Source organism: Protopterus annectens, chromosome 4.part1 (genome assembly GCF_019279795.1).
Source record: "Protopterus annectens isolate FY-2018-M chromosome 4.part1, PAN1.0, whole genome shotgun sequence".
NCBI lineage: Eukaryota > Metazoa > Chordata > Ceratodontiformes > Protopteridae > Protopterus > Protopterus annectens.
In genome coordinates, this window is record NC_056734.1 from 309,990,678 (window position 1) to 310,018,032 (window position 27,355).

The 27,355-nt window shown below is 36.5% G+C and overlaps 1 protein-coding gene across 1 annotated transcript in view; it reads left to right on the plus strand.

The window, feature by feature from the left end:
- The window catches only part of LOC122800843, a 1,417,490-nt gene that overhangs the window by 1,313,262 nt on the left and 76,873 nt on the right, over window positions 1-27,355 (plus strand). Inside the window, exon 24 of the mRNA XM_044070157.1 lies at window positions 20,943-21,063. Within this exon, the coding sequence (XP_043926092.1) occupies window positions 20,943-21,061 (119 nt within the window). The 3' untranslated portion in view covers window positions 21,062-21,063. The remainder of the gene's footprint in view (window positions 1-20,942; window positions 21,064-27,355) is intronic.

Here is a 27,355-nt window from a genome sequence, read left to right on the forward strand (position 1 = left end):
ATGATAATGTTTAACACTCCACCTCCTGTGGCTTTGCAGGCCTCCATTTGGGGTCTAAATGTATGATGGGATGAGTAACCTGGCAAGGTTAGTGTGCTGTCAGTGATGTGCCATTCACAGGTCTACTCTGCAGGATATGGTATCTGACAATCAAATGTATGCTATTATGTCATGACTTCAATCTTTAATGGGTTCCCAGTGATGTGCCAGACAATACACAACTGTCTGAGGCATTGACTACAAATATGAGGCAGACATGTGGTCAGTTTGCAAAACTCTGGACAGTTGTCAGGTATGGCATCAGTATATCACATACAGTTCAACACACACTTCTGCACCTGTTGTGTACTATGCACATACCCTATATAAGTCTTTTACATTTGTAAGGCAAGCATGTGTATCATAGTAGCATTCACAGGTGACTTATGAATATTTGCAACATCCCAGGTTGCTGGTCTAGCAGTGTCACACTCGGTATTGGGCAACAGACACTCCAGTAGTAGTCCTACATGAACTGACCTTTGTTGGGATGATGCAGGGGCCAGAGATGTGATCCATGTCAATGCAGACAGGGCAAGCCGGAAGGCCATAGGTGCCAGACAGCAACATGTGAGTCCAGCAGTTCTTGTTGCAACCTACTGTTTAATGTCCTATTTGACATTATTGCAACCTCCCTCCTGCATTCCATTACAAGCTTATGTGATTGACATACCTGTTATAGTGTTGGAGAGTTTCCTGAGAATAATGCAAATGGTTAGGTTTGTGTAGTTGCAGTCTGTCTTTGTGTAGATGGGTTCAGACCTGTGTTGCATAGGCAGCAGCTTATTCTTTGTAGGTAATGCTCATGAGCAGATGATGGCCTGTGCACCAATCGGTGTCTCCCACTTGCTGCTTGCATCCAGAGCAGCTGTGTTGTCTTTCCATTAGCCAATGCCATAGCACCACAGTGCTATAAATAAGTCCTTCATGTGGGCCTTGCCCCTTTTCCTTGCCTGTGTGGATGACATTATGGAGGTGTGGTGGCTACAGCTTCAAAGAGAGTAGGTGGAAATATTTCTCAGGTCAAGATACATGGAGCCAGCCCAACAACATGGGGGACAGAGTTCCAGACTTGGGTACAGATTGTAAGTAAGTATTGCTGTTCTACACACAGAGGATTGCTAGATTAACAGTGTTTGTCTGGAAATGCATTTTCTGCATGGCTTGATGTCTGACAGTGATATGTCTCTCTCATCTGTCCAGATGTCCACAGACTGCCCAGAGCTTTGCCTGTTATGTTTGGTCTGTTCCTCAGACAACTTCTGTTTTTGCAAAATCAGTAGGATAATATGAGGATTGTAGTCAGTAAATGTTGACATCTGTTAGTGTTTCAGACATCATATCCTTCAGGAATGTTATGTTACAACAAACCCTGTAACAACAGCAACTGTTTGTTTGTAACACCATTATATGAGATATGTACCTCTATCCATCCCCGTGTTCCCCAAGTATGTCATGCTTTGTCCAGATCTCTTTCAGTAAGAGGTTCAGAGGTATGGTATATCATTATTCAGTGACTGCACTCCTGGTATCAACCCAGTGACTTAGCAGACTCCTGGAAGTGGTATGGAGCAGTGGCCAGAAATGAGGTCCCACATCCTGGACATTCTGTGGATATTTGTATAGTTGAGAGTTATGTATGCCTGGCCATCGATAAAATCCAAAGGTACTGCCAAAATGGAATTGAGATTAAACGCAGAGTGCTAGTTCACAGTTTTAATAAAAATGCAGCAAAACACACATTAACGCCTCTTAAAAATCACAAAGCACATTTTCGTTTTCAGTTGCTTCATCAGATGCTGACTGAATACTGACTGATTACATTTATACCTCCTTCAAGCTGTAAAGTTCATTAGTTAACCAATCAAATTAGGGAAAATCCACTGTTAATTGATACAAAAACTGTGAAGAGAACTGCAGTATGAATCCATTGTTTAAACACCTTTTAAAAATGTCAGTAAATACAGTTATTCATTTAATACAATAAAAATCCATATTCTTAAAAAGCTATAAACAGTAAACCCAATGAAAAACAATGAACTCAATAAAATAATATTAAAAATCCAATACTAAAAGCTCTCCAAGAAAGCCATATTACAAAGACATAAAGTTCCATCTAGTCACGTTTCAACAGAAATGCATCCATAACCAAATACTTTTAAAATAAACGAATATACATACACAACTGATGCTTTATGCTAAGTAACTTTTAAATAGATAAATTATGTTTGATGTGAAAATATATGTATTTATTTAAAAATATATTTATATTTGCTTAAAAACTGTAGTAATCTTACCCCGAGATTACTAGTTTTTAAGCAAATATAAATATATTTTTTAAATAAATACATATATTTTTATATGAAATATTTTTTAAATACATATATTTTCACATCAAACATAATTTATCTGTTTAAAAGATACTTAGCATAACGCATCAGTTATGTATCTATATTATTTTATTTTATTTGGTTATTACTACATAATTTAAAATTAAAATAGTAATTTTAACACTGCTTTCCCATGTAAAATAAAGTGTCTGTATTGGCACTTAAACCATGAACGCCTACATGCAAAGTCGGGACTCTAACCACTATGCTCTTTCAGCATGATGATTTTAGCTGTATATTTTTATTTATCTGTTATGGGATGTTTAATCAATGCTGAGCAGAGGGCCATAATTTGCAGACCCACTCAGCTACACTTAAACATACATTAGGATGGTAAAAAAAATATATGAACCTACTTTATTTACATGTATCTGTACTCCTTGTCGGTCACAGTAAGGGAAATTAAAGGGACACATAGGGACAGATTTTAATTATTGCTTTTACAAATTTAGGAAATGTGACTGGTTTTCTAGCACATCATTGGCAAATCACTTGGGGTTTAAGTCAGAACATACTGACATACATTTGGGTTTCAGATTTCATATCATTGGGAAATAACATGGGGTTTAAGTCAGAACATACTGATAAACATTTGGGTTTCAGATTTCATACCCTTCAGGAAATCCATGCTAATGCACACCTTTAATTCTATCAACTTTCTGGGTTTGTAAGTGCAATATTTAAAAAGTGTCCCAATTTTTCTTCCTTTGTCCCCCCCAATATTTATGTCTTTGTACAGCTTTCTTGCTATAGGTTGAGAGGTATGTGAGCCAATCAGCTGGGCATTCTGCGGAAACCTGTGCAGTTGAGGACTATGGCAGTGTGGCACTTTTATAATGGCAGACAGTTGGGTTTCAGTCTTCATACCCTTCAGGAAGTCCGTACTAATGCAAACGTGTTATTCTATCAGCTTTCTGGGTTTGTAAGTGCAATATTTAAAAGGTGTCCCTATTTTTGTGCCTTTGTCCCACCATTATTTATGGCTTTGTATAGCATTCTTGCCGTAGAAGGTTACCGTACATCACTTTTACAATGCAGGGTGTGTGTGATAGAACCTGTCACACACCCCCTGTGTTGATTTCTTGCTCACCTCTGTATTTCAGTGTCTGTGGACACTGAAATACTTTTAAAAATTGCCATACACCACTTTTTGAGTGCAGGGGGTGTGTTAGATGTGTGTGCACTACCTAAACATGCCCCCTGCACTCAGTAGAGTTTGTATCCATTTAGCCTTAGCAGTACCATGCCTTCATGAATATGCAAGGTGCACTGCTGTTAAAGCTAAGGGTAAACTGACATGGTTCACTCTGTGCAGGAATAGCACTGTTCCTGCACAGAGTGTATTGAAACCAGGGGACAGTGCTTTCCTGAAGAAATATTATTATAACAGAAAAATAAGAAACACAATGATAAACTGATTACACAAACAGAAAAGTAATGTAAAATATAAGAAGATGCAGTATTATCTTTATTAGATATGGAAATGGTGCTTGGGACATGCATGGAGTATTACCAGAGGCACAGAAAGGAATCAAAGATGTGGTGGATACATATTTTAACATAATTTATGGAGGAAAGATAGAAAATTCAAGGTTCAGTTAAAAGCTAAGGATTTATTAGGAGGAGATGTATGTACGCTGAATGGAGAATTTAAACTTTTTAGAGATTCACACTGTTCAAACCATTTTAAAACAGGATAGAATAGTTAGTTCACCTAGAAAAGAAGAGTATGGATTTTATAAGACAATAAATGATGAACCATTGTCCAGTGTAACAAAGATACTGACTTAATGGTATATATTGAGGGGGGTAGATGTAAGCAAGTTAGCTACATAAAGTTTTTCTGTAAAAAAAATTATAACAAGGATTTGAAATGGTGATCTATTTCTTTAATAAGCACAAATAAAAAAATCTTAATGAGAGTTTGTCAAAAAGAATGGAAAATACGGTAGATGCAATACTATAATACGAATTGATCCACAGCACAGAAAGATGTAGGCATTGCAACTTAGTTGACCAAAGTTTGAGTAGAGTGAAGTCACATGGCCTGCTTACCTCTCATGAGGGGAATGGAGAGTTGCAGGTGTGTGCAGAATACACTGGGATGTGAGATTGTTCCACTGAATACTGGGGAAATCCCCTTACCTTGCTTGAGGGGCAGGAACAGAGCTACTTCTGGCAATATCTTCTGCAGATGTGAAGTATGGCCAGCATGGTCAGTGCATTGCCCCCCCCCCTTGTAATCCATAAGTTGAGGTTTCACAGTGAAAACATTAGGGCATAAGTGACATAGTCACCCCGATGACTTTCTAAATGATGTCCCCTCACCGTCAATCCTCTCCTCTGATGGAGAGTGATCAGATGATTGGCTGAGAGGAGGCTAGTAATAATAGACTGTGGTAAAAGAGTACAACAAAAAGTATAGTATTACAATAAGAATTATTTAGGTTAAATAGAAGTACAAGTGTAAAGTTTTTAATGTCATTGAGTGGTGTCGTTGACAACATAATTACTGTTAAATGGCAGCAAATATGAATGGGATATGCATTAATGAAAACTGCAAAAAGAGTATGGGGACATTATCAATAATGTCATGTGGGCTGTTTGGAAGGTTTTGGATGGAGGGTGTGGGAACATTTCTTAAACAAGCTAGGAGATATGAATGAAACCGTAGCAACAACAGTTATTAGGGCAAGGCAGGGATGCTCTTAAAGCCCCTTATTGTTAACTTAGTCAATTTTGTACTGTGGAGTATCAAGACAAGGACATAGGATTGGAAGTGAGAATCAGACAAGGAAAATAATTATTTTAATTGTCATACTTATAGATATAAATTGGTTAGATATGTAACGACTACAAGACAAAAATGAGTTAGGTTGGCTTGGAATTAAACTTACAGAAATGTAAAGGTACAAGAGAAGATCACAGCATAGAAAACTGTATTTTAATAATAAAAATCAATTGAGCTTAGTATATGGGAATACATTCTTAAAATACTGAAGAGGCAAATGTGTAGATAATGTATGAAGTGCAGTTGCATAGAGTACAGACATATCGGTTGCATGCAACATTGTTATAAGCAAAGGCAGACATATGAGTAGTTTATAAACTCAGATAAAAAAATCAAAATAAAAAATTTAAGAAAATATGTTTTTTTTCTGCTAGACAGCAAGTTAAACTCGTTTTACAATTTAATAGAAAAAGGATGGCATTGATTTGACAAATCCTGCTGTTTATTATGCATCTTTGTGTTTGTATAAAATATTAGACACATTATGTAAAAAAGAACTAGATATGGTAGCTCCACAGGTTAATTTTCTATGCTGTGAATTCCTAAGTCTTGAAGAGATATATTATGCATATATCTGTATATTATGCATCTTTGTGTTTGTATAAAATATTAGACGCATTATGTAAAAAAGAACTAGATATGGTAGCTCCACAGGTTAATTTTCTATGCTTTGAATTCCTAAGTCTTGAAGAGATATCAGAAAGGCTACTGAAAAAGAGACTCCAGAATTTTTTTTTTTCTAAATTACAATAACAATACAGGACTGGAGGTAAGGTTTTAATGAAATGAAAGAAGTGAATATTATTTGCTAATATATTTATGAATCTTATGAAGAGTAGGAAGGCCATATTTATAATGTCATGTGGGCTGTTCAGAAGGTCCGGGGAGGTGGATGTAGAAAGATTTCATAAATCAGCTATGAGATATGGATAGCTACAACATTTGCTATTATAAATTTTGGAAAGTAAAACATAATTGTATACCTAATTGAAAATTATGAGATTATGATTTGTATCAGTTGAACTTGGGAGGATGTGGTGTGTTTTTCTTTTCAGATGCTAATTGGTTATCTTCATTTTGGTTTGTTTTTGTTGGTCAGGGAGTGATTAGACTTGGTACATTTTTACAATAAGAGTAATGCCTTCCTTACTTGTTTAAGTGTTATGATACATTTTATATCTACCTGCATTGCCATCCACTCAGGCAGGATAGACCTTGGTTCAACATCTCCTTTGAATGATGGCACCTTGGGACTTTAGGACCAGGCAGTGCTGCATTGCAGGCCCAATGATTCTTCCTTTTCTTGACTTATACTTAGTTTTACCATATGTACCATAAGTATTAAGTAGTTTACATGGAATGTATGCAGACTATGATGTTAATATCAATATATATTAACTTAAGAGCTTTACTGTCTGATAGATGTATGCTACATAGAGCTTCCTGTCCAAGTTAGTCCACTGTGAAACAGGAAGCTATTAGTTTTCTCGGTTTTGAAGCTGCAGCATAACTCTTCTGTTAAAGGGTTTTAAAGGGTTTTCAATGTGTTTCGGTTATTTGTAGTGGAAAAATCTTCTCTGGGTACATTCATTGGATTTGTCCTTACTATGCTGTTCTCTGGTTTTACTTCCCTTTGAATCCTATGTATTCTGATTACTGGGCAGATTTATATCCCATATTAAACACATGGTACATACACTCTGGTTTTCCATACAGCAGCTTCCCAGCAGAAACCATCTTGTACTAGTAGAGGAAGATGATAAACAAATTATACCACATTTTTGTCATACGAGTATCATGAATTGGAAATATCCCTTCTACCATTACTAAGTAGTGTGTCAGATTATGTACCTTGGATGCAGGAAGCTTGTTATTTTATGTTTTATTTTGCTGCCAGCGCCAGACTCTTGAAAATTTTCTTGCAGTTGTGGCATCCTGCTATTGCATCTTGACAGATGGGGTTCATAATGCCACACTGCCTGTGTTAATAGATAATCTCCCGCTGTTCTATGCAGGAATAGAAGCATGTCACTTAGTGGAGATGCATGCTGTAGTTATGTGTTGTAAGTGATGTAGTGCTGAAAGCCCAATGTAAGTGACTGATCATCTAAAAAAAAAAAAACAGTGTGTCTATTGATTGACAGGCTACACATGAAGTACTTCATTACTTCAGTGCTTTAGCTGTGACTACAAATTCAGTACTGTCATTCATTTCTGCATGTCAATACTGCACTATCACACCATCAACATTTACTGATCATGTACCATAGCACTCTGCACCTAGTCAACCACCCGATCCCCACCCAGGCTTCATCTTTGATTGCACTGATAATTAACAAAAATTGATTGTCACACACATTGCTGAAAGGAAACATTCTCCAAGTATTGAAAAAGGAGCATAAAACCACAAAACATTTGTTTTTGTAGAGGGACAAGGTCTCCTGCACCACTTCCTACTTGTATATACCAACTCTAAGACTGCATAATAACAAGAAAAAGGCATATATCCCAGCCACACTATAAAAGCAGTTTTGCAATGGTACAGTTAATCAGCTGAACTTTTGACAAAATGTATTCCGATCAGCTGTTGACCAGTAACAGAATGACCATCTTGGTGGAACACACACTCATATGCATAAATTCCAAGAGTCTTCACTGTGTAATACTTAAACTTCCTATAGTGAATCCCCAAGAGATATATGCAAATGACCCTTAAAAACATACCAGTGTTTTGGATACATGTCACCTAAATGCCAGTGACTTTTCATGTTTTACTTTTTAAGTCTTCACTGGTACATTCAGGTCAAGAAGACAAAAACCCAAGTGGTGTAGACATTAAAATGTTACTCAGTAAAGGCTGTTGCTGGGTCTTTCATGGTGTTTTTACTAAATGGATTGTCTGTGTGACCTTTACCATTTTGGTTTTGTTTTTGATGTATACACACACACACACACACACACACACACACACACACACACACACACACACACACACACACACACACACACACACGCACACACACACACACACACACACACACACACACACACACACATATACACAGATATAGATACAGATATAGATATAGTTATTGTAAAATAAGTTGCAGTTCATTATTTTAAACTCAATGCAATGAGACATACAGTGGATATAAAAAGTTTACACACCCCTTGTAAAATGCCAGGTTTTTATGATATAAAAAAATGAGACCACAATAAATCATTTTCCCACCTTTAATGTGACCTATAGCCTGTACAGTTCAATTGAAAAACAAATCTGTTAGGAGAAAAAATATAAAAAATAAAAAATGTACAATATGCTGGTTGCATAAGTGTGCATGTCATTAAACTAATACTTTGTTGTGAGTGTACACCCTTAAACTAATACTTTGTTGAAGCACCTTTTGATTTAATTACAGCATTCAGCCTTCTTGGGTACACACCTGCCATCAATTAAAGAGACTCTGATTAACCCCAAATAAAGTTCAGCTGCCCTAGTAGGATTTTCCTGACATTTACTCAGTTGCCTGCTACAGCAAAAGCCATGGTTCACTGAGGGCTTACAAAACATCAAAGGGATCTCACTGTCGAAAGGTATCAGTCAGTAGACGGGTACAAAACATTTCCCCAGCATTAGATATACCATGGAACACAGTGAAGACAGTCATCAAAAAGTGGAGAAAATATCGGACAACAGTGACGTTGCAAAGAATTGGACGTCTCTCCAAAATTGATGAAAAGACAACACAAAAACTGGCCAGGGAGGCTGGCAAGAAACCAATTTATGGCAAGTTCTGGTTGTGTACTTCCATGTGACAACAATCTCCTGTATTCTCCATATTTCTGGACTATGGGGTAGAGTTGCAAGGTGGAAGCCTTTTCTTATACAGAAAAAAACGTCCAGACCTGGCTAAAATTTGCAAAATAATGCATCATGTCTCCCAAAAGCATGTTGGAAAATGTGTTATGGTCTGATGAGACCAAGGTTGAACTTTTTGGCCACAATTCCAAAAGGTACTTTTGGATCAAAAACAACACCTGGCATCACCAAAAGAACACCATCCCCATGGTGAAGCATGGTGGTGGCAGTATCATGCTTTGGCTTTGGAGTTGCTTTTCTTCAGCTGGAACTGAGGCTTTAGTCATGGTGGAGGGAATTATGAACAGTTCCAAATACCAGTCACTTTTGGCCCAAAACCTTCAGGCATCTGCTAGAAAGCTGAAGATGAAGAGGAATTTCACCTTTCAACAACACAACAATGACCCCAAGCATCCATCAAAATCAACAAAAGAATGGCTTCACCAGAAGAAAATTAAAGTTTTGGAATGGCCTAGTCAGAGCCCAGACCTAAATCCAATAGAAAATCTTTGGGCGACCTGAAGAGGGCTGTGCACAAGAGATGCCCTCGCAATCTGACAGATTTGGAGCACTTTTGCAAGGAAGAGTGGGCAAATATTGTCAAGTCAAGATGTGCCATGCTGATTGACTCCTACCCAAGAAGACTGAATGGTGTAATTAAATCAAAAGGAGCTTCAACAAAGTATTAGTTTAAGGGTATGCACACACAACAGAGTATTGCTTTAAGGGTGCGCACACTTATGCAACCAGTGTATTGTATGTTTTTTATTTGTTATATATTTCCCCCTAACAGATTTGTTTGTTTCTCAATTGAATTGTACAGGTTATAGGTCACATTAAAGGTGGGAAAAGTTTTGAAATGATTTATTGTGGTCTCATTTTTTTATATCACAAAAACCTGGCATTTTAGCAGGGGTGTGTAAACTTTTTATAGCCACTGTACATGCACATGCATCTCTTTTATACAATTTAATGATATACAGTGTATAAGACTCAATCATTTTCTGGCCTTATTGCAGATGCTTGGTGTTATTTTCAGCATGTAATCTGACTGTTCATATGAGCATGTTGGTGTTTTGGATAACTTCTGTGAGAGGAAAATATTGCATCTTTTAGGCAGCCTTTAAGAAGTTTAGTTATGGTGGTATAAGGATAAAGAAATACATCTGTGGGTGGTGATTACAACCAATGTAAACACTATGGGTACCAGAGGTCACATATATGCCAGACATATTAGTAATCCTTGACAGTCATGTGTGACTCTGCATGAAGAACAGATATCTGTGTTCATATCAGTTCTCATTGGTTCAGGGACAACGCCAAGTCCCACTGCTAATATTTAGAGAGAAGTTTCTGGCATCTTTTGCTGAAGAGTCAACAGTGGAAAGAATACCTTACATGTAATATAAAGTCTGTTTCCAGCTAGTGGTACAAGTTGATGACTAATGTGCTGCATATTTCGGTACCACATTATACCAGCACAGTACAAAACATCTGCAAGGCAGCACTTAATCACAGCAGTCATAATAAACACACTGGGAGAAGCTACCTTGTGTCCAATGGATGTTATCAGGATATTGGTGGTTATAAATCTAAGTTTATATGCAGAAGGCTGGCTACTGAAATCAGATGTACACTGGATGGCAATTTTGTCAGGCTTTTCTGTTCAGATACTATACAAGTCCCTATCAGAACATTTTAGCACTGCAGTTTGTGGTCTATATGGACTAAATGCAGAAACCACTGTTTCCCTACTGCGACCGCAAGTATGTGTAACTGTGTGTCTTCATTATAGTATGTATTATGTTATATGTACTGCGTAAGAACATGTACATAAGGTATGTGCCTTTAATGACTGACATACCTCTGCTTATGTGGCTGACTACCTAGGGATTATTGCAGTCGCCCATGGTAGGGAGACTGAGGATACAGCAATAAAAGGCACCAATGAGAAATTCATGTATAATATGTGGCATGTGTACCTGACCTGGTAGTGCGTTCCTGTAACATGGCATCCCTAATGAATAGCACTGCATGTGATGTTTCCAGCTAGGAAAAATATTGCTGTCTCTCTTAAACACGCACACACACACACACACACACACACACACACACACACACACACACACACACACACACTTGCAAGCAAAAGTGAGTGCCTGCACTCAACCCCACTGCACGCACACAAACAAATAGACAAACATTCTGAATAAAACCGCATATAGGACAACAACACAATTCCCTGGTAATTCTTCTTTTTTACCTTTTTATGGCTTTTATTTTGTTCCCTTCTGAATTCCATACTGTTACATTATGCAAGTTTTTTTTACCCTTTTAGTATAATCCTTTAATCATACATACATATTTAAAATAAGAAAAAAATACTTCTCCCCCAAGAATGTGCCATACCTCTCAACTGTTCAGATTTTCACAGAAGGTCCAGATTTTTGGCTCAACCTTTTAGTACTTTCCTCATAAAATTTGTGGTTTTCTGGCAAATCACTAGGGACTAAATAATAGTCACTAAATAATGACTGATATTTGAGTTTCAGGCTTTATATCCTTCAGAAAATGCATGCTAATGAAAAACCTGTTATTCCAGAAGCATTATGTAAAATCTGTCCCTATTTTTGGCCATTTTTCCCCACATTATTTTTAGCTCTGTCCAGATTTCTTGCTCTAAGAGATTGAAAGGTGTTAACTGTACATTGGATTAAAATGTGATAGAGCTGTACATATAAGCCCAGAATTGTTAGCATAATAAGTATGACCTATTTTATATTGGCTTGGGTCAGTCACTTTTGAACAATACTACAGTCAGCAGTAGGGACAGGTGAACCATGTGTTTGCAATCAGGTTAGCTGTGTGTGTGTGTATGTGTGTGTGTGTGTGTGTGTGTGTGTGTGTGTGTGTGTGTGTGTGTGTCTAAGTGATCTCATTTTCAGAGCAGAATTTGGAAGGATACTGTATGCACTGCTAAGCTCATTAAAGCAAGCAGTTGGTTAAGAATTTTTATTACTTGGTTTAGATTTGGACTACCTTCTCTGCTTTTTGTTTTCTACTTTTAATATTTTAAAAAGGATTGTAACTGCAAGTCTGAAATGAGATTTCTATAGAGCTGAACCTAAGAAAAAGTCTACAGGTAAGTCTGTGTTTTCCAAGCTGACACTGTGATAGAGACCCCCAAAAACAAGATCATATCTTTTGGACTGTTGCTTAAAGCATACAAGTAGAGTCTATTTGTTCTTCTTTCTTTAAAGCTTGATTTCACAGTACGTATTTGTGCAACATTTCTGGAATGAAAATCACAGCAACACAGGAGATCAAGATGGCCGCCGAGCACTGAACACACACTTTCTGCTGCTCCTGTATCAACTAAATCTATCCACTCAAAAAACCTGCATCTGGCACCGAATCGAACAGGAAAGGAGTATTTCTTCTAAACTACACTTCATGGAAAAGACATATAGCAACATTTTATCATTTTTTCTGCAAGTGCTTACCTCTAGTGACTGGCTGAAGGCAGCAGCCGCATGGTGGCATCCTTTACTCTGAAGGACTGAGTTCTGAGTTCTAAACAAGAAAAGTTAAAAGAGAATTCTTTGTCTCTTCCTTGTGGTTTAAACCTACACTTTAATTCACCCAGTGATGGCTAACCAACAAGAATCCATGGATGCTATAACTTCTAAAACTAAACTCTCTTCTCTAATGTCACCTGAAAAGTATGTAACAGCTAAGAGGCAGAGAATAAATAAATAAACACAGGATTCAAACAAAGGTGCTGCTAAATCTAAAGGTGAGACTGTTCTTTCACTAGATGACCAGCATTACAGCCCTTGCATGAAGATTTCAAATTATTCTTAGACAAATTAAATTCATTTGGTTCTAATCTAGACCAAATTGCATCCAGAATTAATCTTATTGACAAGAAAACTGAGGAGAATTCAAAGCAAATACAAGATTTACAAACCCAAGGTAAATACAAATGGCAAAATTATTAGTGACTCACAGCAAAAAATAATAGACTTGGAGGCACGCAGTAGGAGAAGCAACGTTCTAATATGTGGCATTCCTGAAAAGTTCGACCAAGTCCAACTACCAGTCATATTAACTGAGATTTTTGAACTCATTACTGAAAATAAAATCTTAGCTAAAGAAATCATTATTGAAAGAGCTCATAGAGCATTACGAAGATCACAAGATGATGGTGTCCCTAGGCAGATTTATGCAAGGATACTAAATGCTGCACATGTTACCACACTCCTCAGGGCTGCAAAAAAGAAAAGTAACATTTCATGGAGAGGTCACAGGATTACAATGTCACAGGATTTACCCCAGCCCATTAAGGCTCAAAGACTAGCTCTAGCACCTTTTTGTGCTTTAATCAAAAAAAATTATGCTTTCAGATGAAATACCCAGCCATCCGTTCCTTCAGCTATGGGGATCAGAAATTCCTAATATACTCTGCAGATGAAGCAAAAAAAGTATTTATGCAAGCTTTCAATGAACTACCGGCTTAACTAGCTATACTGTTAAAGCTAGTAAAATAATATAACCACAATAATGCAGTATATGCTTAAAAGCTATGAATTACTGTTAAGACTAAGAAATAGTATAACCAAGATGAATATACCTACGAAAACCTATCTCTGCTGGCTTTCTAACACTGTTAACTGAATCTAACTTACCCTGTCATCTTCCAGCTTATTTTTACCATCATCTGGATGTTCTGGCGTTTTTTTTTTTTTTTTTTTTCCCTTTCTAGCTCTTCAGTAATATGTTAGCTCATTTATATCAGCCCACAATGCTTCCTGTGGCCTGTTGAGGCCTTATTTAAAGCTCCACGAGGGTCCCTAAGCTCCCAGGGCCGTTTCAACATTCCATTACCCAGAATGCAACAGGAACATCGGCCGGTGATGTCACGAGGTCGGAGGTCACAACAAAAGAAGCAGTGCATTACTGGGAATGCTAATATCATGAGTTAGAGCTTAGGGAAGAAGAAATGGATCTAAAACACTTTCTGGACACTTCAGGATGGCGGTAATTAAATGGACTATAAAGGACTCTGGTCAGGGTAATTTAGCAGCCTAATCTTATGCTTAAGTAATGAATATATTACAATATAGGTTTTTTCTAGCAATACAAGTACATCAGTTTGCCAGAAGTCTTTCATATCAAACTGTATAGTTGCTGCCATCTGCTGGTCAAGTTGCAAAATTACAATGCCATACTTCAGACATGCTTTTCTGTGCCTTTCAGTTTTTCAAAAACAATATTTTATGTGTTCACATTTATTGTTCTGTTTAGGTGCGTGTTTGAGTGCTCATTGTAAAAGTGTTTTAGATACAAACTCAGACTGTGTGAGCAAAACAAAAAGCCTATGCAATTGTCAAAAGTTATTTAAAGACAGCTAAAGACAATTACCTGTTTAGTAATCCATTAGTCTGCTCCACAGCTGTGCTACCTTTACTGAAAATATGTCTTCAAGTGTTGAAATCTGTCTGTTGTTGCATGGAAACACAAATTAGCATTTTGACTACTTTCACCATGATTCAATCACAATTCATGAATCATGATGTTTTAATTCTATACTGAAAGTGCAGGTTATGGATGTTTTGTTCTATCTCTCAATGAAGGTGGAGCTACAGAACTAGTGAGCTTGATATGCTGTATGCTTGTGCTTGGTTTAATTAGCCGGCTTGCTAAAACTTGCTTCTTGCTAAAAAAGCTTGCTAAATTGTGTTTTTTCTCACAGTTTTTAATTCAACTGGTTAGTGATGATATGTGAGTCATGTAGCCTATTGTGAACTGCATTCAGTGAAAATCCAATTAACTGCTTAGGTTGTCAATTAATGCTCATTTTTATATTTCCTTCTCTAATCCTATTATGTAATTCTGTGTGTAATGCATATTTAGTAAACCCAGTTAGATATTTAGATAGGTAAAAAATGTATTTACATTTACTCAGAGCTATTCTGTTTGTTGACGTATATATTTAACCTGTAATTTTTTCCTGTTATAATTACCCCCTTCGTTAACCTCCCTTTATAGCAGTATGCTCAGTTAGAGCTTATCTAAGTTGACTGTTCCTTCTCCAGACAGGAGACCAAAACATAGCATTAGGATATTATGGTACTTACTGCCATGCCAGTTATAAATAGAACCTGTGTTATTATCTGCTGTAATGGTTATTAATAGCTCTGGCTATAAATTGTGTTGGTTTCAATTACTTAGTAACTTTTATTGTCTATATTACTCCAACCTCACTTGCCTATTTACATGGAAATTTTCAAAGTCAATAATTTTAAAAATGCTGTATGTGTTATATTCTTATGGTGGCATTGTTTTATTATCTCCTGTAACTCCTAACTCGAACGTCACTTTGCCTTTAACTGTCCATTCTATGTACATATGTTTTTCAATATTCCTTAACATTTTTGGGAGTGGTATGATGGTGTTAGTTGTCCAATGTTTGTTGGTGCTTGGACTGTTGATGTTAGTTTATAGGTCTCCCTGCTCTGTTCTTGTATTACTCTTCATAAGGGAAAATATTTAAAAACAGATCACTTGTATCTATTTAGTACTTTTTCAAAAATGACAGGGAGACAGGTGGTCAAGCACGGGGTTTATGGTAAGGAGCATGGATGCCAGAATACGAATTGCTACCACATTACATTTTCTGTTGTATATAAAAAGTGTCTTTACTAATTGCACCGTCCCTAGTAGGGCTTTTTTCTTAGTTTATCCTAGCATATATCTATGTGTTAAATCTAATTATGATGATTAGTGTGAATTCCTGGAATGTAAATGGCCTTCAAGAAATCAATAAAAAGAAACTAGTTATGCACCTGATTTTTCAGGATAAATCTAACATCGTCTTTCTACAGGAGACCCATATGACAAATGTTCAATGGGATAATATTAAAAAAAGAAATTGGATTAAACTTGTGATATCAGCAGGGAATAGTCTTGCATCAAAAGGCACTGTAATAATAATTAAAAAATCCTTTCCTGGTGAAGTGCTAAGTACTAAATTTTACGCGAATGGTAGATGGTGCTTATTTTCCTGCTCGTACCCTCAGGTAAAATCCCCTATACTTTTCTTAAACCTATATAGCCCTTGTACAAACCAGCACTTATTCTTCTATGAAATACATAATCTACTACTTCAATTTTCTAATCATCTTCATTATTGGTGGTGACTGGAATGCACTCATGGACCCCTTGAATGATAGTTCAAATAAAAACAGGCAGCAGCCCTCGCAAGTAACTGCATCTATTCAAAATTTGATAAATAGCTTCAACTTAGTTGACCCTTTTTTAATATTTGACCATGACAGAGAGCTAAATAAGTTCACGTTTTATTCAGCTTCGCACAAAGTCTGGTCCAGAATTGATTATTTTTTGGTTTCTGATATCTTTTCAAACAAAATTACAAACTTTGCCCTTGAGGCTAGATGTATATCCGACCACTCGGATGTCTCACTTTGTATTACTCCCACTCAACACCTGAATCCTGATGGTAGTAGTCCCACTTGGTCACTAAACAGTAACATTCTTAGAAAATAAGATGTTCTGCAGGCAATTAATGATTATATGAAACAATTTTGATGCAGAATCTTGTTTATCCACCATCCCCTAAGATATCCAATGGGCTACGGCCAAAGCGGTCATCAGAGGAATATTCATACAAAAATCATCTTATTATAAAAAAAAAAAGAGAGAGAAATTGTACATCAATAACCTCAACAATGAGCAAAAGATGACTGATGCACAACTACAAAAGGATTTTTCTCCTGAACTGGAAAAGAAACTACATGTGATACAAAAAAAAAATGTACTCATTTCACTTACAAAATCAATCCTTTGTAGAACTCAAACTCCTTCACAGATATTCGGAATGGGCCCAAACTCCCTCCAGAACACTAGCTAGACTCATAAACATCAAAGAGGGACCAAACTATATTAATGAAATAAAATACAAAGGGAAACACTTATACAGAAATGAAGATATTGTTAACTCTTTTGTAAATATCTTCACTGAAATCTATAATCCGAAAAACCAGACTCCAAATGAAATGCACCAAAAATTCCTAAATGAACTATCTGTTCCAAAATTATCCTCTGTACAAAACACCCTTCTAAGCAGCCCCATAACACTGAATGAAATAATGCTAGCTACTAAAAAACTTAAACCAAATAAGGCGCCCGGGTCCTGGTGGTTTTACAGAATTTTATAAAACTTTTAGTCATCACCTTTCTAAAACTCTCCTTGCCATGTATAATTATATCATCTCTAAAGGGATTACTGATAAGTATATGAACAATTTGAAAACAATATTCATCCCAAAACCGAACTCTGACAAGTCCAACCCTCTCTGCTATAGGCCCATTGCCCTTATTAACGTTGACATCAAAATCTTATCTGCCATTTTTGCTAATAGAATTCAGAAAGTTATAGCTACAGCCATTTCTTCTGAACAGTTGGGATTTATGAAACAGAGACAGCTGTCTGACAATACTCTTAAAAACACATTAATGTTGTTTCTAAAAAGTGATAACCACCCGTGTTATGCACTCATGCTAGATGCTACCAAAGCCTTTGGTAACGTTGATCTAAACTTCCTTTACCTAACCATGAAATTCTTTAACTTTCCCGATCTTATTATCAACACTATTAAGATGCTTTATAATAATGCTTATACTTCCCTGTATATAAATAAAACTTTATCATGCCCTATTAAAATTACCAATGGCACCAGGCAGGGCTGCCCACTCTCACCTTATCTTTTCAATTTATTTCTCGAACCTTTCCTTCTCTGGGTTAAACAAAAGACTTATCACCATATCCCAAAAGTCTTCAACACTGATATAAATTATTCTGCATTTGCAGATGACCTAAACATCTATTTTGAGCTTCCCAATACCGATCTTCATAAAAATCAAATTTCTATTAATCTTTTTGCTGAGGCTGCTAATTATAAATTAAACCCTGCAAAATCATCTATTTTTCCATTAAACCCTGCAAACCATTTAGAACATTACTTCCCCGTGTCTGACATTCCTCTCAAATATACACTCAAATACCTAGGAATAAATTTCACACACCCTCACCAAGAACTAATAAAAGCAAACCTATATAGAGTCTGGGATCAGATAAATAATGATCTAACTAGATGGAAAAACAGCCTTTCTTTGCTATCAAAATCCGCTATCATTAAAATGAATATTTTGCCTAGAATCCTTTTTCATCTTAATTCCATTTTCTTAAATGTTCCAAAAAATTTTTTCAGAAAAATGGAAACCACAATCTCAAAGTTTTTATGGTTCTCTAAATCAGCCAGAATATCATACAGGAAACTAATTACCCAAAGAACAAAGGAGGTTTAACTCTTCTAGACTTAATTTATATTACCACATCATTAATGCTAGCCGTCTAATTCAAATAGCCTGCTATGATTGCTCTGCTGAATCTTGGTATCCAACCTGGATCAAAATCTGGTGCAACTCTATATATTCGTTAAAATTCAATCCATATGCTGTCCCTTTTCTAGCACCTGATGGTGACTACAAGTTCAAGATCTTGCCTACACTCAAGAACAAAATTTGCATCTTTCAAACTCTGATGAACTCCTTAAAATTACACAATACTGTTCCCATTCTCCAACCTATTCACCTAAACCCTAACTTAAAAATCAATAATAAAATTATTTATCTAACAAACTTCCCTATTGTTAAGAAAGCCATAGTTTGACACTTCTATAACTCTAAAAATGTTGCCGAGGTCAAAGCTTTATTTGGTGCTCCTAATAAATATGATCCTATCTTAAGACAAATTACCTCACTTATAAAACAAAAATTCTCTTGCTATAGAGTGAAGGAGCAAGACATTACAGTATCACAGTCTATCATTAAATCACTTTCCCTATGGAACAAAATGATTTAGAATACCTATAAACTTGTGTCAAGCATTCAGTATAATCATTCACATCTATTTTCCAAATATTGGGACTGTATACAAGGAGAAATTTCTATGGAGTCCAAGTGCAAAGCAATCAATAATACCCTGAATCTAACCCCCTTCAAAAACCTAATTTACACTCAACTTATGATAACAATTCCTACTATACCCCAGCAGTATTACTGAAATTCAGATACAGTAAAAACCTAACCTGTCCGTTCTGTTCCCTCCCACATGTAGATATACTTCACATCTTTTGGAGCTGTAAGAATATTTACAAACTTTGGTGTTCTCTCAGAACTCAGTTGTAAAAAATGGGATATGAAAAAAACATATTTTCTTGGCAAACCATGATTTTAAATATAATTCCTAAATCTCTTAAGGGTATCCATTGCCACATCTGTGTTACAGCCTGTGCCCTTCTTAAATATTTTATAGCCAAGAATTGGGTCAATCCCTCAACAATATCTTGGGAAAACTTTACATCAATGGCAATCAAATATATATCTGCACAGAAGTTTTGCAATAATAACAAAAAGAAAAAAAGAATATTTTCAGAATTACTGGTGTAGACTTTTTGACATAATCCAAACTAAATAATCTTCCAAAATCTGGGCCACTAACATTACATTCCAGGAAATCCTCCATTGGTATCATATCTGGCCCTATAATCATTAGACATTATCATCACACTGTAACTTTTGATTTTACAAAGTATTTTGTTATATTATTTTGTTATCCTCTGGCATCCATGGTATAAATATGTTGTAAATATGGTATAGATAGTTGTACATGGTGTAAATGGTTGGTTTATATGGATATACCCTCCTTACCACTTTTTTTTCTTCTTAAGACAGTCATATATTCTTCCTTCCAAGCCACTTTCCATTTGTATCTCTAGATTTTGACTGTAATAGGTTATTGGGGGTCTTTACTGCTTATATTAGTCTTTAAGATGTAAGTTACCCTGTAAGATAACTGCTGTTTTATAAATGCATAGTTTTTTGTACTAACTGTTATGTATATACCTATACTTTACTGCTTCCCGTAATGGCTTACAGTTTTTCCTTTATATGTTTGAAAAGTTTGTAAAATTCAATAAAAATATATTTGAAAAAAGAAAATCACAGCAACACAAGGTTTACATGAGCTATTTGCTTACACTGACTGATTAAGGTATTCAAAATAGTTACTGTCTTCTTCATCTGATACAGATGATAGAAACTCATTAGGGCCTAATCCTAATAAGACCATACAACAATAACTATCATTGATTCCTTATAAGGCAGATGCAACCCACAACAACATTTATTTTTTATTTTATTTTATTTGACATTTGTTTACCGGTAAAGTCTGGCTTGGAACAAAGCCAATTTTCCATGGCAGCCCGGGGAGAAATGCTCTAGACGCATGTGTTTGTAACATGGGAGGAAACCGGAGCACCTGGAGGAAACCCACATGAATGCAGGTTGGACATGCAGACTCCACACAGAAGGCACTCCAGCCAAGATTCAAACCAGAGAACCTCTTGCTGTGAGGAGACAACTCTACTGCTGCATTACTGTCCGTCCATGAACTGTGACCTGTTTGACTAGTGCAGGTAGGTCACTGAAAACAGAGTCTAAACTGTCATGTTAATAGTTACTGGCTTGTGTTGCGTACAAAAAAGGCCTTGTTTTATGATTAGCAGACCAGAATCAAAAGTTTGCCATGCTGCATGTGTGACATATAATGAAGATGTGGAAGAAAGTAGAGTGTAAAAGACTTTGCAGCTCAGCAGTATCACGTTTTTAAACTGCAGTATTCCAGCAAATCTACTGTCACAGAGTGCAATGACACACTATTAGTCTAAAACAGCAATTGTCTTTTTTCAGAAAGAAAATAATTTTATTTTCTTTACAGCTATTTATAACGTTCAAAAAAAGGAAAAAGCTGAGATGAACAAGACTTTGATGATGAATGACCTATATGATGATGTGGTAAAGTGGAAAGCTCATGAAACCAAATCCTTTCAGAAGTAGGGGTAAGTAATTTGGTCCTAATATGATACAGATAAATGTCTTCAAATAATCTCCACATGTTGGCTTGAGAACAACTGTAGTCTGCATAAAATGACTACATAAATTATGCTAAGCACTCATTAAATCTAACATTTTGGATGTGAATAGCAGAAGCAGATATAAAAAAAATGAGCATGACAGTTTGTTCAGTTCAGCCCCTCAACAAAATATATAATATGCTGGAGAGAGGAAAATCAGCCTACATTCTCATTATGCTCATTATTACAGTTCTTAATGTTTAACACCTTTATTACATTTGATTTCAATGTGAGTTACAATGTCAGAGATGATGTGATAAAAAATATGGCCTTTCCTCCCCCAGGTCTTTCTCCTGTACCATATGGACTGTAGCAGAAAAAAGTTCTAGATTTTTTTCAACTATTGTTATTTAGCAGTATGTGAAAAGTAATGTCCAAGTTCAGGGGAATCCAGTTTTTTGCATATATTTTAGCCTGCATAGCTACTAGCTGAAGACAACTGCTTCAGTATTCTAGTTTTAAGCAATAGTCTTATAGTCTGTAAATCCTCCTCTACTAACATCCCACTGGTCAGCTTTTACTCTCTCCTTTGTTCCTAATCATACCTCTCAACCTGGAAACATCAAAAATCTGGACAAGGCCCATGGAAAATAGGTACAAATCTGTACGCTGATTAACATAAAATTTGCATACATAATTACGCAACCCCACCTACTCCAATGGCATTGTGGGATACCAACTTTCAAACGCAAACTGAAGAACAAACAACCAAAATATGCCACGAGTCCCCCTGCAGCAATTCCAATGTCCCATTACCTGGCTTAGGCTATTTTGCCCCATTGGCTATGTCGCCCCATTTACCACAAACACTAATGTGCATATTGCTTTACTTCTACAATGATTTGGATTTTATTTGTACATTTTATAGCACACTGCACAGACACTAAGACATCTGTTAAACAAAGCAATACTGTCTCACAATGAAAATAGACTTGGCTGCATTAAAATGTTTCTGCCCTTGAAACTCACATTCATTGAATGAAACAAAATGCATAAGCAATAATGACAAAACTGCCCAATTCAGAACATTTCCATCATATGTCTACTTCCACACACACAAACTATATATATATATATATATATATATATATATATATATATATATATATATATATATATATATAAATGATTTCACAAAAACTTTTTTATTCTAACAATTTTCTAAGATTATAAGCTCAGTATTTGAAGTCTGAAATTCAAATGCCTGTCATTATTTAGTGAATTCAATCCTTCAGTGATTTGCCACAAAAATACAAAAAAACCTCAACAAAAATATGAGGCATGGACACTGCTTGCATAAATATACCTTCACACACTGCTTGCATAAATATACCTTCACAGTCTGCAACGTCATCCTAATAAGTATGATAGCAAGACCAGAGGAGAAAATTCTGGAGGTTTGCAGGGGTGGGGGAGATTGACAGAGCAAGTGAACAGACAGGAAAAATAGATACAGGAAGCCTGTAAATTAAAGCAATTAGAGATATAGGTGGCCTAAGGTTGGAGTGGAATATGAAGGAAAACTTGGAAGTGGGGGAGAAGGATAGAGTATGAAGGATGGAGCAAGGAGTAGAGGGAAAGTAGTGCAGTTGGCAGAGGTCCGTGATGATCAGGACACTTGCTTAGTTGTTAATAATTGGTACAGAGTAACTTAGGGTGAACATACAGGTTGGATAGGTTAACTGTTGCTGGGAAGGCTGTTTTTGCCAGGTGATATCAGATGTTAAGGTGCTTGAATAGAATGCTAGGGCACTTGAATTACAGTTAGTTTTGTCAGATTTTGAACCTAAAAGAAAAAAAATGTGGAAAGGAGAAAGAGAGTATGCAGGAGGAGCAGGTTATAGTTGCTGAAGAAAGGCAGAAAGGGATGAGTGGAGATAAGGAGGTTGGAAACAACAGGTATGTGGAGATTAGGTAGTGCTATGGGTTATAAAGGCTACAGCAAAGGCAGGTAGTGAAGCAAGTGGAGATAAGGAAGGAGAGTTGCAGATTTAGAGGAGGAAGGCCTTGGAGGACTGTTAGTAAGATGAGAGGAAGGTATAAGGGCTAAAGAGCAGAAAATCCAGCTAGACCGAAGATGGGCACACAGTATTTAAAACAGTGCAAACAAGTAAAAAAAGCAAACACTGATACCATTAAAAACATGGTTAAAACAACTTGTATATATTAGGAATTGTATAGGCAGTGCTAGTGAGACAATGCAGTCCTAGAGAGCAGTAAACTAATCAAACGCCAACAAGTTATCCCAACAGGGCAGTTTCATAAGGTATAGTGGCAGAATGCTACAAGGTTACTAACCCATCAGATGTTTCACAAGAAGTTTTGATGAAACTGTAAAATGGGGACAAAGCAGCTGGGAGGGAGCTAGGTGTAGCCGCTGACTACCGGGGAGGGTAACAATAAGCGTATGTTAGTAAATACAAGCTATAAACCTACACACACACACACACACACACACACACACACACACACACACACACACACACACACACACACAAGTGTATCCTCAAATCCCACAGCTATTTTGCTTCTCACCACCTCCTCTATAGTGTAGACTGCTCTTTCAGAGAAGTGCTTGTTCACTGCTTTTTAAAATATGTCCCCTTTACCATATCAGGGTACCTTATCAGCCGTGTTCATTCTGACTTTAAATCCAGATTCCAGTACTTTATCTGCTAAAGCATTAAATCCATGGCTTACAAGGCAGTCGTTATCCCACTACAGAAATCATGCTGGCTTACAAGGCAGTCGTCCTCTCAGACAGAAATCCTGCTTTAAGTAAGTCGTCTGCAGCTTAATAGCAATCATGCGTTGATATTCAAACAGACACAAGTCACTTGGCAATTACAGCAAACAAAAATCCTGTGTCTTGACTCCCAGTATTCAAACAGACGCGCGGCTTAATGCTGACGGAGCTGACGTCATCACGCACGTGATGACGTCAGCTCTGAAAGCGCGAAATCTAAAAGAATAGATTTAAAAAATTGGAAATAAAGGGGTGCCACTCGGGAATCGTGGCACCCCATTATGGGACCCCCAAAACTTGGTAAAAAACGAGTAATTCGGGATGGTTGGGAGGTCTGTTCCTAATAGACACCAACATTTACTCCTAATACTGAAACTATTTCTCTTATATTTTTCTTCACTTCTTCTAGACTTGTTACTCCCATTATGTATATCCTCATGTCTTTAGTGGAACTGCATGCCTTCAAGGAAGTCACCCTTGGTCTCCCCCTTCCTTTCATATTTCTCCTTGCCTGAGGCAGTTACTAAAACTATTCCAGCCCTGAGGTAGTATTTGTGCACAGTCAGCACTGATGCAGTGCACTCAGCTGTGTTTAGTGTGTTTTTATTTTTCTAAAAAAGTGCCTCTGCAAGCAAATATATATGTATGTAACAGTGAAGTCTGCAGTTTGAGCCCTAGTCTGAGGGCTATATTTGTATGTAAATTATAAATGTTATGGCAGCCAAAGACAAAAACTTTGTCCATTATAATAGCTCCATTTTATTAGACCACAGCAGTCCCATTGGTACATTTTCCATTAACTGTGCTCAAGTTATTGTTTTTAGCAGGCCATTGTCCCCCTTCCTTAAGTTTATTTCTCTTCTTGTGTAACCACTTTTGAATTCTCAGGTGGTATTTTTCAGATCTGAACTGTTGCATTGTGGCTTACTTTCTCATTGCTTTGCTGGTCTTTGGGGATTGTGTAGGCTTTTGGACTTTGGATTTCAAAGTCCATAGAAACCTCCTTACATTACACAGTTGTTCAGATAGTCTAGTGGATATTTTTACTGTTATCACCATCAGTCAGGTCAAGGCGATATTAAATTAAGTGTCCTAATAAAACTGTGTCCTAGAACAACAAAACCAAGACATTTATCTACCAGACCAGATGAACAGAGTCTGTTTAAACTGCATTATTCCTTTTACTTGTCTCTCAGCAGAATTGTGCCAGTGATTGTTTTCTCAGTCTCTTCACAAGTTTTTAATCTACTTTGTTCACCCTTGCTAATGCTTGGTCTCACTCTGCTCCCCTACCCTACCCCCAAATTCCACCCCTCTTACTCTACATTTATACTTCCATAGCACAACCCACATATTCCTCTAACCAATACCATCAGCTCTCTCCAGTTGAAAAACAATCAATACAATTACTCCCAATAGTAGCACCCATTCCATTTTACCACCCAAGACTCTCTCACAAATTGTCTTAATACTTGTCTCCTATAACTATGAAATTGCATTTCTACAACCAACCCACCACCCTCCTAAAATTTTTATCCTACTTTATAACAAAGATAAAACCCAAGTTAAATAAGATGCCCCTAAGTCAGATTATTTTGCTATTTTTCTTCATTCTTCTAACCTTTATCACCAATTATCAAATCCACCTCCCTCAAATACTTAGCACATCAATCAATCCTCACAAAGAATATCCACATCTACCCAGCCTGTCTTTCTCCATAATGCCCTATCTCTACAAACAAACCACATTTGATATATATTTCTATAACTATATTAAAACTAAACATTTACAAATATCAAACCAAGATCAAAATATAACTGGCCACACTCTTCCCTCTGTAAAATATTAATTAAAAAAAAAAATAGTGGAGCTATTAACCCCAACCCTGGTCCCACTTTTCATAAAACCATTGCTTCCAACCCCAAAATAAACCAGTCACCTAATACGTCTCAGGAAAAAACAGACTCCAAACTCGCCTTACTAAGTATGAACCTAAGAAGTATGTGCAATAAAATCCATGACACTCATACTTATCTTGCACCATACACTCCTGATGTAGTCATAGCTACTGAAACCTGGTTAAAAAAAGAAATAAAAGATAATTAGATCACCCTCCAGGGTACAATATACCCAGGCATAACAGACAAAACAAGTGTGCAGGTGATGTAGCAATCATCTATCAAAATTCTCTAACCATTACCTTACTTCCACAAGAAATACACAAATTTAACAATACTGAACTACTAATAATACTCCTAAAAATCAACAATAGGAAAACTATATGCTTAACAGCAATTTATGTACATACCCAGGAATAACATTGGTACTGCTGAAAGCATCATGTCTTGGACATCCAAAAAATTAACCTAACTATAATAGTTGGAGACTTAAATATAGACTGGCAACTCAAAAATTTCACTAACACCACTGAATCCTTAAACCTGTACAACATCAGACAATTAATAACCACACCTACTAGAATCAATAAAATTTCAGGGAGACATTCAACATTAGGTTGGATTCTTAGAAACAAACCAGACAAACTGACAAAATTAGGCTGCTTCTCGGATAGGATAAGTGACCACATGCAAACATATGCTATTAGAACTCACCATAACCAATATAAACATATAATCAGATATGAAATACAACCCATTTCAGAAAATACATTTTCAATGGAATGCTAACAAGTTATAACTAGAATATACTTAGAACAATGCCATTAGATACTGCTGTAGAACACTTTAATAATGTATTCTTAGAGACAATAAATAATCAAATACCAGTAAGTAATAAAAGAGTAAAGTCCAACCCCAGCACCATTGGTGACAAAGGAAACAAAAAAATTCATGATGAAAAGGGATAAATCCTGGAAGAAAATGGTATAAAAATACAACTCAAAATGCCCTCTAAAAAAAGAAACCTTGCAAAATTCCATGTCAAACAGGATAGGATAAGCAAACATGATATGCCAACCTATAAGACAAACATATAGACAACCCAAAACTTTTTTGGTCATCACTAAATAAACTACTCTCTGACAAGATGATTAGCCTTCTCCAGAAACAGAGAATCCAACAGACTTCATCACCACACAGTTTAATTCCTACTTTATACAATCAATATTATCTCTCTTAGGCACTAACACATCTGCCCTCTCACTCTACCCCTGTCCAATCAAAATCACACAGCTCTTCAATTTTAGTCAAGTATCTACCTCGTTCATAAGGAAGTTGCTCCTTAAACTAAAAACTACTTCTGTAACTGTAGACAAACTACCATCAGACTACCTACAAATATCTGCAGAAGTCATAGCCTTCCCTGTATCCATATTAATTAATAGGTCCACAGCAGAAATATGCATCCCATCACTGTGTAAAAATCCTACATCATTCCACTGCACAAAGGTGGTACATCCACAGACTGATAGCGATTCTCTCCACCCCCTCCCAAATATTAGAGAAGTGCAG